Below are 18,341 nucleotides of genomic sequence, written 5' to 3'. Positions count from 1 at the left end.
AAAAGGCCCATGTGTTTTCTGGGCCATTTGCGGTTCTTGGTGATCTATATGCTGATTTTTATTTTTCATTTGCTTCTCCTAAATTTAATATCAAAATCAGAGGTTCGTTTTTCTTTTCAGTGCAAATGAAAACCACTGGAGGCAGCTGTTTACCTATTTTTAATTAAACTTTTTATGTTGTATTGGAATATAGCTGATTTACAATGTCGCAATAGTGTCAGGTGCACAGCAAAGGGATTCAGCCACACACATACCTGTATCCATTCTCCCCTAGAATGGCAGCCTTTAAATTTTCAGTTTGTCTTTTTAAAAAGAGAATTTCTATTTTAATAATTAGATTATTTAATGGCCACACTGAATTTTTCCCTGAACAATAGCTGCAGTACAGAGACTGAATCCTACGTTAAAATTGCTTGATAATTCAGGAATAGAAATGAAACTGTGAAATTGTGTTAAATATTTTAATATTTAAGCTGGAATGTACAGGGATGTGTGTGTGTGTGTGTGTGTGTGTGTGTGTATACTATAAGCAATATATTATTATATACAACCCTAAAGACATACATAAGTGATTATATATAACTCTGTTGCTGTAATTTGAAAGGGGAAATATATTTAGTTTTATAACAATTGGGTTCTTTTTAAAATGTATTTATTTCATCAGTGGGAATTAGATGAAAGAAATGAGTATAAAAAGGAACTGAATGCAGAGTAGCCCTGCATTCCTTAGGTTTCAAGGGTCCTTACAGCTCTTGAGTGAAATTATTTGGTGAAATTGGGTCTGGACTGAAATAGCATTTGTTATCCCCTTATTCATTTGTTATGTGTAATACCACTTCTGAAAATTAAATGCAAGGTGCTGAAGGGACAGACAAGAAGAAAAAAATATGATTAAGCAATTTAAAATTGTCACTCTATCATGCATCTACATGCATATCTATGTCTTAGTAAATAAAAAGAGGTAGAGGTATATGCTAGTCCTTTGTATCAGCTATAAACATTTATTGTTTCTGTTGCTGTCAGTAATCCTCCACACTTCCAAAACCTGACAAGTTTGCCAATAGGAAGAAAATGGGGGAAATACAGGTGAAAGTTTTTATCATTTTGAAAATTGCTTTATTAAAATTGAAGTATCCCCCTCTTGGATTTCCTTCCTGTGAGGGACCCTTTCACAACCTAAAGCAAATGAAGTTTGGTAACAGGACAATTCTATTCTAATTTTTGCTCTTCCTTTCAGCATTCTAACTTTTTCCAGACTATTCTTTATCGATGTTCTGGGGAAATATATGGTGCTTTTTTTAAGGAAAAAAAAAAAAATCCTCTAATAATGTTTCTTTCTTTACCTTCATTTTGTTTGATAAATCTTGGAGAATCAAGTGTTGATCATTTTGAAAGTCTTGTGGCATAATCCAGTTTGGAGTGACTGAGGTTTTTTGCAGTTTGGAAGGGGGAAGGAAGCATTTTAAAAATTGACTTATACCAGCTTCCTTACTTTATAATTCTCAGTTCTCTTTTTTCTTGCGTTGGGAGCTAAATGTCAATAAAATCTCATCTTACCAGACTGCACCAACGTTGTCCCAAACACTGAAAATCTTCCTTTATTTTTGGTTTTTAAAGTCAGGAACTTTCCTTGGGTTGCCGTACTTCTCTTTTTAGTTGTATTCGCTTCTTACTTCCCACACTGCTGGTATGATCTCTTTCACTCCAGTATGATCACTGCTATGGTCACTTTCCCTGGAGCTGGTTAGAAGGTTAGGATTCGAAGAAAACATGATTTAAAAGAAGAAGAAGAAAAAAAAAACCCCTTCATTTGGCCAAATCTAGTTCCTAATATATTTAACCAGTTCCAGAATTAGAAATCCTTTCTGTACATTTTCTTCTATTTTTCTCTCTTTTTTTCCCTTACGTAATGAAATTAAAACTTTTGGAACCCACAGTTGACATTTTTCAGAAAATTGAGTTATCAAGGCAGTAATTATTTCACAGGGAGATAAAACTCTCATAGCCCTAACTGTCAAATAGGGCCCTTTTCAGATTTTAATTACAAAATAAAATTAGTCTGCTCTTCCTCGGAATGGTTTGTGAGTGGTTAAACAGAGCTTTCCCCCCAATACTGGTGGTCGTCAAACTCTGCTAATTAGCAATGCTGAGAAATTCCAGTTAACAAGGACATTCTCCAAGACTCTGCAGGTTCCCTGCCGTTTGCCTTCATTTCCATAAGAAGATTAAGAGAGGAGGGGAACACACTCAAATGCAGATGCAGAAAAGAAGCGTTTTTTAACAAGCATCATAATAGTAAGATGCCTGGCTAGTTCTCACCTAATTACTGCAAGTTAAACCTCTATTTGCCACTAAGGAGAAAAAATAAGTCTACAGTCCCCCATCTCCACAAAATTGTTAGTTGGCTTCAGATATAACACTTGAAGGAGGGATGCGGGAGTTCAGGAGGGAAATATGAATGCAAAAGATTTAAAAAGAAAACTGAGTTACACTTAATCAGTTAAGGATTTGGAGTTGGGGCCTATAATAAAACAAAATCGAATCAAAATATCCTGGGCATTAAGGATTCTTAATTTTTAAGCTTACTCTGAAAGTGTGCAGCTTTTTGGTACCCAAGGAAGGGAAATGTTACACTATCTTTAGATTAAGCACTTTTACATTTTCATAAACTGTGCCAGTGGCAACATTTTAAATTCTCAGAGGATGAAGCACCCTCTTCCAAGTCTTATTTTGATTCCTCAGTAGTCAATGGTGTATTGTTATTAGTACTGTAGCCGTCTGTTAGAAGCCTAAAGCCGGGCTGCTTCTGTCATCTATTATGATTGTTATAGTTATTATTATATTTAGGGCCCAGTGATGGTGCTGGATTGAAATAGAGTGGCCGGTGATCTGATTTTTTTAATGTGTATGTTCTAAAAAATCTAATGAGAAAATTGTTTCTGCTATCACCATCTTCTTTAATCTTATTTTCATAGCACATTATTATGCATAAACGCCAGCCACAGTTAGTTTATTGCCTTGATAAGTACAGCAGGCTTAATTAAAATAAAGCTGTAAATAAATGCAACCAATGATAACACAATTGTAAAGTATTTCCATAGCTTATTTATATGATAAAAGCAATTAACAAAAGACCTAGCTAGCCCCTTTAACCTCTTAAATGCGTTATTATAGAGTTCAGGCACAAACACATGCATCTGAGAATGTATAAAAGCTTTTATATATCATACCAAGGAAAAATTTGTGCCTCTTACTACTACCCTTGAGAGAGATTAATAACATTTGCTTCTATAACCATCCATTATTAGTATTTATTTTAATACATATACACCATTATCCACATCAACCCCTTGTATTTTTTTTCTTCAAACTTAATTATCCATAACCTTTTTTTTTTTTTTTTTTTAGTTTTCCAATAATGCTATTAAGCGCAGACCAATGCATACACAATCATAAAGTGAATGCTTGGTCTGCCCTGCATGGCGTCTGGACAATCACAATTCATTCATATGTTGAATCTCATAATTTGTACCTATTTTTTTCCCTGGTTTAACCTCCCACTTATCTCGAGGTTATATGTACATTTCTAAGCTAAGCAAATTAAATCCGATTCTTGTGATTTGGTTCCATAGCTTATACGACATGTTAACTTTTCTTTTGTTTAGATTACGTGCAATTAGTTTGCTCTCACTCCCATCCCCCTCATTTTTTTTTCTTTATTTCCAAACACCTTATTTTAAAGGTAAAAGCAATAGTCTTGGAAAAGCGAATCCACCAGTAGGGGGCGCAGCAGCCACATCCCTGAAACCAGACGCGCTGAAAAGCCGGTGGCCGCCTTCTGTTACCCAGATCCTCTCAACCTTTTCTCTTTCCTAATTCCAGGTCTCTGTTTAGCTTAATATTACACCTCGAATAAACAGAAAATCTTTAAAGACTTTAAAACAGAAGGTTCTTCTTTGTTTTGAAGAGTTAGTGTGTATGTTTTCGAACTAGCATCATCCTTCCCGGATTCCTGATAACTAAAACTAATCATAACTTAAGTGCTAATAAGATAAACTGCAAGGGTAGGAGAGGCTGATTGGAATAATAATTTACTAAGAAAAGTCTGCAACTTTTCCACAACTTTTCTGGGTTTCCAGTGAGCAGACTTGAGTTTGACTAGAACAGAAAAGCCTGGGAAGGCAGGGATCGGGAAGCTGGAGCGGGGGGTGGGGGTGGGGGGTAGGTTATGGGAAGAAGGTTAGTAAGGAACAAAACAATGCACAGTTTTGTAAAGATAATAAATGGAACGTGGCCGACAGATACTATTCAGTACATTTTCTTTGGGTGAGTAAGGGTAGATCAGGGGAGGAGGGAGGCGGAGAGAGTGTTATAAGAAGAAAGAAAATAAGTAACCCTGATGGTTTAAGCCCTTTATAAAAAAGAAATGGCATCAGGTTTTTTTGTTGTTTTTTTTTTCATCTCCTCCCGCCGCCCCCCCCCCGCCCCCCCGCTTTGTAGTCAAGTGCATTTTAGCCACAAAGATCCCAACAAGAGAGTGGAAGGAAACTTAGACGGGGCTTTGTTTGACTCCGTGTAGCGACAACAAGAGAAACAAAACTACCTATTTGTAACGGACGTGCTGCCATTGCTCTGCGCATTGAGCGCCTACCTATTGAAATCTTTACGTCGGGACAATGGGAGAGCGGCTAAAATTACCCTCTTGGGTCCTGGGAGGGCAGGATTCCTGAGCCCCTACTCCCGCCCCCAATCCCATCCTCCTCCAGCCCGGGCCTGGCCGGGTTCGCTCCCTTCTCCAGACCAGGTCGCCTTCCTCTTGCCTTGCCTGGCCTGCACCTGTGCCTGGACAGCACCACCCCCGCCTCCCAGGCCCAGAACCCCCTTCGAGGGCAGCCCAGACCTAGGCTGCCGGGGCGATGCGGCCACCGCGGTAGAAGTCAGTGGGGGAAATGCCAGGGCTTGTTCTGCGGGAGTCCTGGGAACTCTGCGTGGGAGGGAATTTGTGAGTGCGGTTCAAAAGCCACCTCCAAGCAGTGCCGGGGGATGCCAGGAAGTTGAGACTACCCTCCCCCATAGGCTGCACTTCTCAGGGCCCTTCTGTTGATCTTTTTCTTCCCCCCAGCCCCCCTTTGGAACCCGGCTCCACTGAGATCCCTCTTTGGGGCAGGGGAGGGGTGGGGGCGGGGAGCTCAGGAGAATGGGGAGAGAGGACGAGCGTCCCCTTTTGCACGGACTGAGTGGAGGAAGATGGGTGGGAGCTGTGGCTAGGGTGAGGACCAGCCTGTGGTTTCCTGCCCCGCGGGCTGAGCTGGGCCGGGAAGAGGGTGGATTCGGCTGCTCACACAGGCCTGGTCTGACCTCAGCTCTGGAGGCAGCCGCACAGTCGGAGCAGGCTTTATTTTAAAAAAAGAGAGAGAGAGCACATTACGTGGAAGCAAGAAGATTTTGAGGACAGAACTTCTTGTCGGGACAGTGTGAGAAGGGGGCGAGCGAGTGTCGGTGCCCGTGGAGCGAGCAGGGCGAGCGGAGAAGCCAGCTTAGGGAGAAGCGCTGGAGCGGCTGGAGTTGGGGGAAGTGTGCGGAGGAGCGGGAGAACAATGACACACCAACTCCAGCACGGCTGATTTCCCGAAATATTACTGGGACAGTCTCACTGAGCCACCTTCTCTGCCTTGCCCCCACCCCCACCTCAGCTTCTCGCGCCCTCCTCCTCATTTCAGCAGCCCGCACCAAAGAGTAAATTCAAGATTAAGTTTGAAGAAGAAAATATCGTAGTCTTAGGGCTGTTTACCCACTTCCTCCGAAAAGGCGTGTGGTGTGACCTGTTGCTGCGAGAGGGGATACAAAGGTTTCTCAGTGGCTGGCAGGCAGGCTGTGGGAGCCGCCTCCCCCTCCCTCCCCCCCGCGCCTTCCCCCCGCCTCCCCCGCGCGGCCGGCGGCGCGGCAGGCCCCGCCCCCTTTCATGCAAAACCCGCCGGCAAGGCTGGGCTCGAGTGGAGGAGCCGCCGCGCGCTGATTGGTCGCTGGAAACCCATTTATTCCCTGACAGCCCCCGTCACATGGATGGTTGTCTATTAACTTGTTCAAAAAAGTATCAGGAGTTGTCAAGGCAGAGAAGAGAGTGTTTGCAAAAGGGGGAAAGTAGTTTGCTGCCTCTTTAAGACTAGGACTGAGAGAAAGAAGAAGAGAGAGAAAGAAAGGGAGAGAAGTTTGAGCCCCAGGCTTAAGCCTTTCCAAAAAATAATAATAACAATCATCGGCGGCGGCTGGATCGGCCAGAAGAGGAGGGAAGCGCTTTTTGATCCTGATTCCAGTTTGCCTCTCTCTTTCTTTTCTTCCCCCAAATTATTCTTCGCCTGATTTTCCTCGCGGAGCCCTGCGCTCCCGGCACCCCCGCCCGCCTCCCCTCCTCCTCTCCCCCCCGCCCGCGGGCCCCCCAAAGTCCCGGCCGGGCCGAGGGTCGGCGGCCGCCGGCGGGCCGGGCCCGCGCACAGCGCCCGCATGTACAACATGATGGAGACGGAGCTGAAGCCGCCGGGCCCGCAGCAAACTTCGGGGGGCGGCGGCGGCGGCGGCGGCAACTCCACCGCGGCGGCGGCGGGCGGCAACCAGAAGAACAGCCCGGACCGAGTCAAGCGGCCCATGAACGCCTTCATGGTGTGGTCCCGCGGGCAGCGGCGCAAGATGGCCCAAGAGAATCCTAAGATGCACAACTCGGAGATCAGCAAGCGCTTGGGCGCCGAGTGGAAACTTTTGTCCGAGACAGAGAAGCGGCCGTTCATCGACGAGGCCAAGCGGCTGCGAGCGCTGCACATGAAGGAGCACCCGGATTATAAATACCGGCCCCGGCGGAAAACCAAGACGCTCATGAAGAAGGATAAGTACACACTGCCGGGAGGGCTGCTCGCCCCGGGCGGCAACAGCATGGCGAGCGGGGTCGGGGTGGGCGCCGGCCTCGGCGCGGGCGTGAACCAGCGCATGGACAGCTACGCGCACATGAACGGCTGGAGCAACGGCAGCTACAGCATGATGCAGGACCAGCTGGGCTACCCGCAGCACCCGGGCCTCAACGCGCACGGCGCCGCTCAGATGCAGCCCATGCACCGCTACGACGTGAGCGCCCTGCAGTACAACTCTATGACCAGCTCGCAGACCTACATGAACGGCTCGCCCACCTACAGCATGTCCTATTCTCAGCAGGGCACCCCTGGCATGGCGCTTGGCTCCATGGGCTCGGTGGTGAAGTCCGAGGCCAGCTCCAGCCCCCCTGTGGTTACCTCTTCTTCCCACTCCAGGGCGCCCTGCCAAGCCGGGGACCTCCGGGACATGATCAGCATGTACCTCCCCGGCGCCGAGGTGCCGGAGCCCGCCGCCCCCAGCAGACTTCACATGTCCCAGCACTACCAGAGCGGCCCGGTGCCCGGCACGGCCATTAACGGCACACTGCCCCTCTCGCACATGTGAGGGCCGGACGGTGAACTGGAAGGGGCGGGGGAGACATTTTCAAAGAAAAAGAGGGAAATGGAGGACAGCAAGAAACAGCATGGAGAAAAACCCGGTACGCTCAAAAAAAAAGAAAAAAATCATCCACAGCAAATGACAGCTGCAAAAGAAAACGCCAGTCCCATCTACACTCACGCAAAAACCGCGATGCCGGCAAGAAAACTTTTATGAGAGATCCTGGACTTCTTTTGGGGGGACTATTTTTGTACAGAGAAAACCTGGGGTGGGCAGGTGGGGAGGGCGAGGGAATGGACCTTGTATAGATCTGGAGGAAAGAAAACTACGCAAAACTTTTTAAAAGTTCTAGTGATACGGTAGGAGCTTTGCAGAAAGTTTGCAAAAGTCTTTACCAATAATATTTAGAGCTAGTCTCCAAGCGACGAAAAAAAATGTTTTAATATTTGCAAGCAACTTTTGTACAGTATTTATCGAGATAAACATGGCAATCAAAATGTCCATTGTTTATAAGCTGAGAATTTGCCAATATTTTTCAAGGAGAGGCTTCTTGCTGAATTTTGATTCTGCAGCTGAAATTTAGGACAGTTGCAAACGTGCAAAGAAGAAAATTAATCAGATTGGGCATTTTAATTGTTTAAAAATTGTACAAAAGGAAAAAAATTAGAATAAGTACTGGCAAAACCATCTCCGTGGTCTCTAAAGGGGCAAAAGTTTTAGATTGTACTAAATTTTTTTAACTTAACTGTTATAAGCAAAAATGGCCATGCAGGTTGACATCGTTGGTAATTTATAATAGCTTTTTTTGTTTCCCAACTTTCCATTTTGTTCAGATAAAAAACCAACATGAAATTACTGTGTTTGAAATATTTTCTTATGGTTTGTAATATTTCTGTAAATTTATTGTGATATTTTAAGGTTTTCCCACTTTTAGTTTCCGTAGTTGTATTTTAAAGATTCGGCTCTGTATTATTGAATCAGTCTGCCGAGAATCCATGTATATATTTGAACTAATACCATCCTTATAACAGGTACATTTTCAACTTAAGTTTTTACTCCATTATGCACAGTTTGAGATAAATAAATTTTTGAAATATGGACACTGAAATTATGCTTGAGTCTTTCATTTATTTGGATAACATTGTGATTATAACCCAGCTCCTCGGGGAATATACTGTGCTCAGCCAAGAACGGCAGAGTACCTAAAACCTTGGTATTCTAGTCCAGTAGCATGTGCTAATGTTAACAGCAACAAATAAATGGCTGGATGATTAATTGAATAAGTACTCTCGAAAAAATGGAAATGCTTATGTCATTTCCAAAACAGAAACTAGGGACATATATTGTAAACCCACCCCCTCCTTTTCTAAGCAGCATGAATAAGCATGATGGGGACTTAAACTGATTTATGCCACTTGTTGCCAGAAAGGAGTCAATTCTGAAAAATTTCATGTAGCTTAGCAGATGGGGTATTGAGCCAAATCAGAACCAGGTTGGCTGGTTTTGTTTTCGTTTTCTTCACAGCACAATGGCCCTTTGGAAACGTGGTTATAGGGGGAAATGATGCTTCTTGTATAGGAATAATTGCAAACTAGACAAGCAAAGTGCTCATCTGCTGGGTGGGTGTTTAGATTACTCTGGCCCTGCTATTGTCTGAGAAGAAACAAGTGGTTTGCTTCTTTGTTCCATCACTTCATAAACTTTTTTCTCTACATTTTCCTGTTTAGGGGCGAGGGAAAGCAGAGCGCGGCTTGCAAAAACTCCCCGACTTATCACAGCTATTTATTATTATTATTTATTTTCTTTTTTCCTCTCTCTCCCTCCACGAATTCCATTTCTTAAATTGACAGCGCGGGTCCAAGCCTGTAGCCCCAAATCGGATAATCTCTGCAGCTGATAACAAGCAAAAGAGAAGCCAGGCAACAGCCATATTAAAGAAGAAAACAATCAACTCTGAGGTAGATATTTTACTTTGTCCGGTCTAATCACATTTAGAGATGATTGTGCTTTTGATCTGTTAACCATGTTTTACTACAGTAGTAGAGAAGCAGGGGGAGGGGAAAGGGGGTGGAGAAACAAGATTGGATTTGTTGTTTTCTTTTGCCTCTAGGAAAGGTAAAGAAAGACTGTAGTTATCCTCAGTGAGAGCGGAAAAGTTAGGGAATCGCCACGGTCTTTGAATTAGCGATGTTTCTGGTTCGCAGCGAACCCGCGCGCTTCGGCGCAGGCAGAGAATCTGTAAGACCGACTCGGGGACTTTTCTTTTATTCACTACTTACGTCGTTCATCTTCCCTTACCGAAGGGGACCAGGAACCTAGAGTCCTGCTTTTGGAGCGTGGGTTTCCTTCCTACAATTTCAAGGGCTTGTTGTGTGAACTTGCCACAACTTTGGAGAAGTTGGAATCCAGCTGCGCCTTTCACCCCTTGAGTAAAGTATCGGCTGCAGCCACTAAATTAGTTCATCCCGTTGGTTTGCATCTTCTCGTTTTCCCAAAAAGTATTTCTCTCTCGTGGTGTTGTTATATTAGTTCTGGGCTCAGCTGGGGATATCCTCATATTCTCTTTTTATTTCATATGGATTGCTTTGTGTGTTGGTTTTTTATTTTATTCCCTTTTTTCATCCTCATTTTTAGGGTAATATTGTACTGGGAAAGACAATTATTATGCCAGTTCCCAATTCTAAGTGAGGCATTTCCCCCCCTAATTAATGCAGAGACTCTAAAAGAATTTCCCCTGGCCTGGCCAGCCATTGTAATGCATATACAGATTATTCACGTGGTAATGAGCACATTCGCCAGTTCTTGCTCACACATACGAATAAAAGAAACTTTGAATAAAGATCCAAATGATCTTGCTGGGGGGTGGGTAGAATATTCCCGGAATTTGAGCCAATCAACTATATAGAGTGTATATATTTGGGGGAAAAAAAAAACAGATATATTAGAAATATGTATTGGGGTTTGGAGTAATTGCACTGCACTAACCTCCTGTTTAAAAAGCCCCACAGGATCAGACTAAAAAAGAAAAAAACTTACTGGCAAAATGCTCAGATTCAAATATTTTGCAAGAGGGAAGAGAGTGATATTGTGGGAAGTTGAACTAGTTTTGAATGGCTGTTACTGTCTGCATGAAAGGAGAGTACTCGCGTTCTCCCTCCTAACCCTCCATATGTCCTAACCAATGAATGGAAAAACATTTTGTTTGCAAATACAAATGCTTTTGATAAATTGCATTTGAGGAAAATGATCCATATTTCATCACTCATTGGATTGGGTTAAACGGTTCCCCAAGATGTGTAGTTTCATGGCTAGATCAATATTGAACATATGATATTTTAATTATAACATGATTTCCAAGAAAGGGGTAAACCCATAAGCTTGCCTAGAGATGATTATCTCCCAGTACTAAAGTTGTTGAGTGTTCAGTTCCTTCCTTGGGATATTATCCTGCTCACTAAAACTATTCAATTTGCAGTGAAAGGGGTGAATTTAATGTTTTGCTAACCTTATACACAGAATAGAAATGGGCAGAAGGATGAGATTATAGTTTGTTCCCTCTGCAATTTTTTTCTCTCCCTGCATCTCCTCCCATACTTTAAATAAAGAGTGTTAAAATATTTTGCTGAGCTGTAGTAGATTAGCAAGGTTTCTTGCCAATGCTGGGAAGCCGGTATTACAGATGGTCCCAGGGGAAAATGGCTCACATTAACCACTAAATGAATATTTGACAAGGGCTCATTCGGAGGTATTATTACTATAAACGTGTCCCTACTGGACTTTTCAAGGGTCAAAGAGCAACGCTTCAATTAATTATTTAGTCTGCTAGTAGATTTGGTTGTAATAGCTGTACTTATTTCTAGAACCGACACATTCTTACAGTAGGAAATCTCAGGAGAATCTTCTCCATCAGCAGTGCCTTGAATTGAAATACACACAGAGCCCTGGCATTCTAAAGCTGACTTTGTCATAAAACCTTTCCCTGGACTGGGGGTATGTGTATGTGTATTAAGGGGGAGAGGGGTTATAGTCTCTTTTTCTATTTTATTTACTGGTTTTGGGTTTCAAAGGAAGAAAATAAGAACATAATAAGTTGTCTTAATTTCTGTATCATGTCTGGCATAGTCTTTCAGGGCCTTGCAATTTGGAGAGAGAGGGGAGGAGATTTATTTATAACCTTTGCCTTTCCTAAGTGGAGATGTCACAGAATTTCAGAAACTCAAGCAGGCTCTGAATTTAGAAAGGATACAGATTCCCATTTGCCAGTAAAATTCAGGTTTTAAAATGGAAGACTCTGTAGATTGAGTACTGAGTTCTAGTAGTCTCACAGTAAACTGGGGTACAAGATAATCCTTCCTCCCCTCTCTACCTATTGGGTATGAACATTTCCAGGTGTAGTAGGGGGTGAATGTTCCATTTCTGCCCTGTCATAAGTTCCTCTGACACCCCAGGTAAAAAGGGAAGAGAATGATTTTGAGAGTAAGATTCTTTGACAATAATATAAGGTGAATGAATAAGAGATAAGCTGCAAGGGGTGGGGGAACGGGGAACGGGATGCAGTAATTACAAACCCAATTCATTCAGCTTTTCAGAACTTTTGTTGTGGGCGCTCCATTGATGGGTTTTGAGCTGCCACTTTTCTCACATTATAAAGAACTGATCAGCACCTCAGGAGGACAAGAAATACCGTTTAACTGCATAGTGATGGGGTCTTCATTTAGAACCCTTACAAGAAGAAAATTAAACAGTGCCTTTGTGTGCACAAGGTTTACTTTTCAACTGCTGACAGTTTATAGCTAACTGCCCTGAGATTGAAGTTTGATTGTGGTTTGATTGCCTGATATCTGGCATTGTTCATTAATTTATTTGTTGTAATTAAAAGATTCTAAAATATCCTTCCCCCCTGCTTTTATTTCTTGCTTTTGGAGGATTTTGCAAAACAGGTTCTTTCTTATATTTTTCTTTGTGGAATGAATTTCCTTTGCATGAGCTTTAGCAGAGGCCTGAGTTAACAGTTTCTTGAACTTCCTTTCCACCACCACCCCCAATATTGCCTTAAAATAATTTGCATCTCACTGTTTTTTTATACTGCCTTTCCTTGCTCTCAGAGCAAAGGCTGTTTTCGGGACAACTACAAGTGAGATTGGGGGTAGGGTTGATTGATTGATTTTCGTTGCTTTTTTTTTTTTTTTTTTTGACCGAATTTGGAAGATGGCTGGATGGATTTCCTTAGGGACCTCCTCGATGAGGTAAATCCCTTTAAGACAGGAGAAGAGGGAGAAACTCTTGACCTTTACTATGAAAATATGGATTAAAGTCCAAAGGGACACGGCTTCCAGAGTTCTAGAGTAAGCAAATGTGGAAAGAGCTTTCCAGAGATAAGGAAATTGCCCAAACCAGAGAACTTGTTTAGTGTCTTTCATAGTTATTTTCTATTTAAAAACTTTCCTGGAAATATGACCTCTGATATCACCCAGGGAGACGTTGTAACATCACTCCCTTCTGACGATGCTGTCCAGTTTTACAATTTTTGTTTTTAATTTTTTATGTTTTGCTTATGTGGCCTTTTGGAAATTATAGATTTGACTTTATTATTTTAACTAAGAGACTTCTCTTTGGGAGAGTGGACTCCTAAGACAAGGCCAAGATTTCCCATGGCGGAGAGCTCTCTTTCTGTATGCGGGTCTAAGAGATTTTATTTTATATTTTGGTGTAACGGTAGTATTTCTTATTCCATGAGCGGTGCACTCAGTTTCTGTTAAAAGCAAATAGGAAGTCCTCTCTTTTCAGGATGCAAAGATATTTGTTACTTTTGGGATTTTGGACTTGAGAGGCTTCCTCTACTTTGCAAAGAAGTGCCAGGTGATGTAAAAGCTCCCAGGAGTCACTCGTTTCATTACCCTCGTCTGTCTTTATGTACAGATGAAATGTGCAGTATTAGTAAAGATTTCAGCGCTTTGAACTATCTTCTGCCTCCCTCCTCGTGCTTCCGAGCGGGGCGCGACTCAGGGCTATGAGCGCGCGGGCCTCCCACCTTCTGCCCCAGGGAGCGCGCCGCGCCCAGCGCTGGGAGCGGATGCGCCGGCAGATGGAAGCTGAGGCGGCCAAGCGCCGGGCCGGGGCCCTGACGTCACCGCGGCCGTGGCCACGGCCCTCATCGGGCTCCCTGAGATGGTGCTGCGTGGGGCTCGAGTTCTCTCCGCGCGGACCCTGCCCAAACTGCCCGATTTCCTCTCTAGGCCCTGGGCCGTGCCCGCGTCGGGCAAGTTTGCAGTCTCCCGAGGTGTTGAGAGCTCTCGCCCCTCCAGAGTGCTCTAGCTCCTGTACCCCAGCCCTCTCCACGTTGACATCGTGACTCCAAAGACGGCTCTAGACTCTAGACTTCCCAAATCAGAGGCCCACTGACTCAAGTTCTGCCTTCCTTTTGCTTCTTAACCCAGACCCTTATTTTTAAGGGGTTGTTTGTCCCTGTTTGGCTCCGAGGCTCAGCATGAGTTATCTTGATCTTAGTCCTTCCCAGTGCCAGAGGTTGCGGATAGACATGGCTGTGGGATGCTACAGGAGCTATGTGGGCTCCCGGGAATATTGCTCCCCCTCTAGGATCAGACTAGGTGGGGATGGGAGGATGCAGATCTCTCTTTCCCGTTTATAAAATAGGGATAATATATAGTTACCCCGCAGAAGATGAGTACAAAGTCACTGACGCTAAACAGGATTAATAGCTATTACTTTTCTTACTGCCCAATGGTGATAGGGAAGGCAAAAGAGTCTCATTTAGACCCCAGAGTTCATTACAGACATTTGGGTTCTTCCTCTGCTTGCTGGTCTTTGGCCATGAAATTAGCCTTGTTCGGACCACCCTGCTCCCTTTTCCAGGGCCCTTCCTGGCTTTAGGGTTAGCCTAGGAAGTTATCCTGCAAACTTGCCACCCCTGGGCATCTTTCTGAAGGAAGGGATACAGACATTCCTGGCAGGAGCCGCCCCCACCCATAAAAGGCAGAAAAAATAATTACTGTATTAAAAGGAGCAGCAAATTCTTCCCGAGGGTTCTTATCGCTGGCGGCCAGACCAGTAACAGGACTGCGCCCCCACCCCCACCTCGTGACGTCAGGGTCTGCAGGGCCTCCGGGATGAGATGATTCGTTTGAGCGTCCCAGAAAGGACCATCCGAACACTTGCAGGGCGAGGCCAGGGAAGCTGGGCCCCCTTCCCCAGCACCCAGCTCCAGCTTTTGAAGTCTCAGAGGCTCTCCCCCTCTACACAACCAAACACAGCAATAGCAAGAGTCTTCACTACACATACAGTCAGGCACAGGACAACTATCTCCATCACCCTGGCACTCTATATATATTTATATATTTATCCATCTACATATATGTAAAGAACAATATTTATAGTTTTTTGATTTGATAATTAGAGTTTGTTGTGAAGTCTGAATGAGTTGATTTTGATTTATGTGTGTTTTGAGATGGATCAAAAAATTACACTAAACACCTTTACAACCTACACCACACCCTTATTTTATTTGGCGCTGCATAAGTTTCACTGGTGGCTGGAGAACTGGACTCCCGGTTCCAATATGGAGAGGTGATTAGGACAGTTGCTTCTGGCTTGCCATTGCTATGCTATTTCGATTTTCTCTTTCCTTCTCCATTCCTAATATTTTGTGTAGCTTGTAATAATCTTTTTTTAGAATCAAAAAAGTATTGCTGAGAGAACTCCTTGAAACAGTGATTTAAACTGTAGATAAGAATGACATTTCGTCTGTGCACTCCATATGTAATGGATAAAATTATGTGTTAGGTGAAAGCACCTCTGTATTTCTCAAGTTTTATTTACGACCCAATGTAATTCATTGAATGCCCTTGCAACAGGAAGGATTTCAGGGCCTTATATTGGCTAGACTAATGATTTGCTGAGAATTAGCCAATATTTCACATACAGCCAGTTTAGTATCAACTTACACCCAGATTGATTTGACTATCACATGTAACTCAATTCTGGGTTATTGCATAATATTACAGTTTAATCAGTCTGAAATACTAACTGGAAAAGTTGTGTTTCCTTCTGCTCAAAGTCCTCTTCCCTTTCTTTGTTTCCCCCTTACTCCTACCTCCAAGGAAAATCTCATAAACTCAAGTTTGCCTTGTGAGAGTTTGTTTACTCCAACTTCTGTTAAACTAGACTAACACTCTCTCATCAGCTTTCTAAACACTCTCTCATCAGCTTTGTAAAATGGTGCAAAAACATCTTGGAGTCTAAGATGGCAAAATAAACCTGAGCATATGGGAGGAAGACTTCATTGTTAGAAAATTGATTTAAATGTTTAACTCACACTTCAGCCTGGATGCCTCCCTTACTACCCTCTCTCACTTTGCTCACTGCCCACCCCTGGCTCTTGGGTACCTCACCTCTATTAGCAAGTTGGTTCACCAGCATAAATTATGAATGCATTTCCAGCCACCGTTCTGTAAGATAAATCAGGGGCTTTTCTCTTTTGCAAATTTCTACTTTCGTTCCCATTAAAACTTCTCCGTGAGCCATGCTGCAGTGTCTTTTTGCAAATTTACTATGCCGGTGTATAATATGGAGGTATGTTTTCAATAGGAAAAATCAGGTAATCTTTTCTCAAGAAGCCTTACACGTTAAGGATACAAAATATTTCATGGTTAGTTGTGTGAGCTTCCAAATCAGCTGCATATAAAGTATTTTAAGATTTTTTTGGCTGTCACTGGCTGGCAATACTCATTTTGTGTGTGTGTGTTGGTTTGAAAAGCAGGAAGAAATGTAATGAATTGAGTGCTGTCAGAGATGTCTTCTGTTTGAACAATCTGCGATGGGCTGAATGGCAGAGACTCCCTCATCCAGTGCAGGTGCAGTAGAGCTGGGGAAGGGGGAGAGGGGGGGCTCCCTCTGTTCAGTCAAAAAGCACCATTCTCCACAATAGACCACACACTGACAGCCAGCGTGACATCAACTCACACTTTCATACTTTTCCCCCCATCCATAGTTCTGAGTTCACAAAGTGGCCATACAGTAGCCTTGGTTAGGTTCCTTTAATGAACATTTTTGTGGCTCCATGACCAACATTGAAATCTGCTGAGCCCTGGGAGGAACAAATAGATTTTTAATCGAGAGTTCCAAGTCAAAACGTATAGCCATAGATTTTTAAAGTTAAGCTGGTCTCTCCACTCTCTCCCAATACCCAGGCCCACAACAGCCACCCTCTCCCCTCCGCCCCCAGATGATCTGAAAACTCTGAGTTAAAAGTTCTTCTAAGATTCACTAGGTTCCAAGACGCTGTTTTCTGATGTCTGGAGAGAGAGACCAAACAGGAAGGGAGAGAAGGCACGAATTTGGGGTGTTTATTTAAATTTAAAAGAACCTCTAGTATTTTATTATGCTTCGTAAGAGGGTTAATCCTGCAAATGAACGGACATTAATCTGGTGGAGTGGAGTCTGTCCCCTTTTGAATTGGTTTTACTGGGAGATAGAGAAGGGGGTTAGGAAAGGCAGCAACTGTTCCAAAACTCTCGACAAAGATGCGACCACCCTTTGGCTGCCCCGCAGCTGAAGGGCCGGACCTTCTGCAGATTTCATTTTTACATTTGTTTAAACTCAGTCCTCGGTGCCTCAAGTTTTAAATGGAATTATTCAAGGAGGGTTCGCTACTAGAGAAATTCTTGTCGTCCATCCCTTCTTGCCACCACCCCCACGCGGTTCCTACTCTTCTCCGCCCCCAACCTCAACCCCCCCACCCCGCCGCACTGCTTAATCTGGGATCCGAGCGTTTGGTGGAAAGAGGGAGGGGCAAGAAAAGGACTGTGCGGACCAGGAAGGTTCCCCCAGCGCCGCCGCCGCGCGGGGCCAGATTCCATGGCCCTGCTCCTGGCTGATTTCCCTCTGTGCCCGGACTTGCTGAAGCATCGCGCCGAGGAAAATTGCTCCCCTGTTTGCTTATTTAAAAACCATGTAACCGTATACATTTTTAATCGCGGCAACAAAAATATCAACTTTCTAGTCCTTGGAGCAAAACCTTTATCATTCGCTTGAACATTGTTCAGTGGGGTGGGGGCGGGAATAGGCAGACCTCCCAGGGCCGAAGTCACAGCCTTACCCAACACTCGCCTACGGCGTGGAGGCAAGGAGTCGGGAGTCCGAGGATTTGGTGAGCAGGGTAAATAAGGACTAAGTTCTCTAAAACCTCAAATAACACAGAAGAGATGTATCTTACCATCTCCGTGGCGCCCTTTGCTTGGGACTGCAACGAGTTTCCGATGACCTGCGATAAGTATGCCTACGGCGCCTACTAAAGTCTGGGCCTTGGAGGAGAGGCGTCTCCCTCCCCTCGACCCGCTGCCCGCCACCACTTGATAACTGCCGCGTCTTCTGGCAGGTACACACCCACAATTAATCTTTCTTATTAAAGCCTCCATTCTGTACCCAAGGGGCGACTCAAACCTATTTAGATTTCCTTGGTTGGCTGCACAAATTTAAGTGGGCAAAGAGTTATAAACCTAATAACAGAGGGCAAGAGAGAGTGATTTGAGTAGAGAAGACGCAAAGATCCACTAGGAGTGTAAGGATGCTGCGGGCCTTGCCCGCCCCAGGCCCCCGCCTTCGGTTGCACTCTAGGCTCTGGGAAAGGCAGCGAACCTCCCGCGCACACATCGCGCGCAACCTCCGTACACACACCTTCATCGCTCACAGGTACACTTGCCCTGAGATTGCCTCTTCCGGATTTCTTATAAACCCCTCCCAGAAAGGAGGAATTTTCAGAGCATCCCAAACCAGGGAACTCCCAGAGAACCAGGGAAGGTCTGCACTGTTTGGGATTAATTGAGAATAATTAACACTGGAGACCGTTAATCACCACTTTGCTGCTC

General features: G+C 44.1%; 1 protein-coding gene and 1 long non-coding RNA gene across 2 annotated transcripts in view; both read left to right on the top strand.

Moving 5' to 3' along the window:
* The window catches only part of LOC105603076 (uncharacterized), a 44,440-nt gene that overhangs the window by 6,603 nt on the left and 19,496 nt on the right, over nucleotides 1–18,341 (top strand). Inside the window, exon 2 of the long non-coding RNA XR_001022037.3 lies at nucleotides 9,309–9,416. This is a non-coding gene — a long non-coding RNA (uncharacterized LOC105603076). The remainder of the gene's footprint in view (nucleotides 1–9,308; nucleotides 9,417–18,341) is intronic.
* On the top strand, nucleotides 6,502–7,537 carry SOX2 (SRY-box transcription factor 2). Its single transcript, NM_001318074.1, has one exon. The coding sequence runs from the start codon at nucleotides 6,502–6,504 to the stop codon at nucleotides 7,462–7,464; it is 963 nt and encodes a 320-aa protein (NP_001305003.1). The 3' UTR covers nucleotides 7,465–7,537.

The sequence above is a fragment of the Ovis aries genome, chromosome 1, assembly GCF_016772045.2.
Source record: "Ovis aries strain OAR_USU_Benz2616 breed Rambouillet chromosome 1, ARS-UI_Ramb_v3.0, whole genome shotgun sequence".
Taxonomy (NCBI): Eukaryota; Metazoa; Chordata; class Mammalia; order Artiodactyla; family Bovidae; genus Ovis; species Ovis aries.
This window is presented reverse-complemented; position numbering and strand designations above follow the sequence as displayed.

Excerpts from the sequence above, each read along its gene's own strand:
- SOX2 (NM_001318074.1), top strand. The coding sequence starts at position 6,502 with ATGTACAACATGATGGAGACGGAGCTGAAGCCGCCGGGCCCGCAGCAA.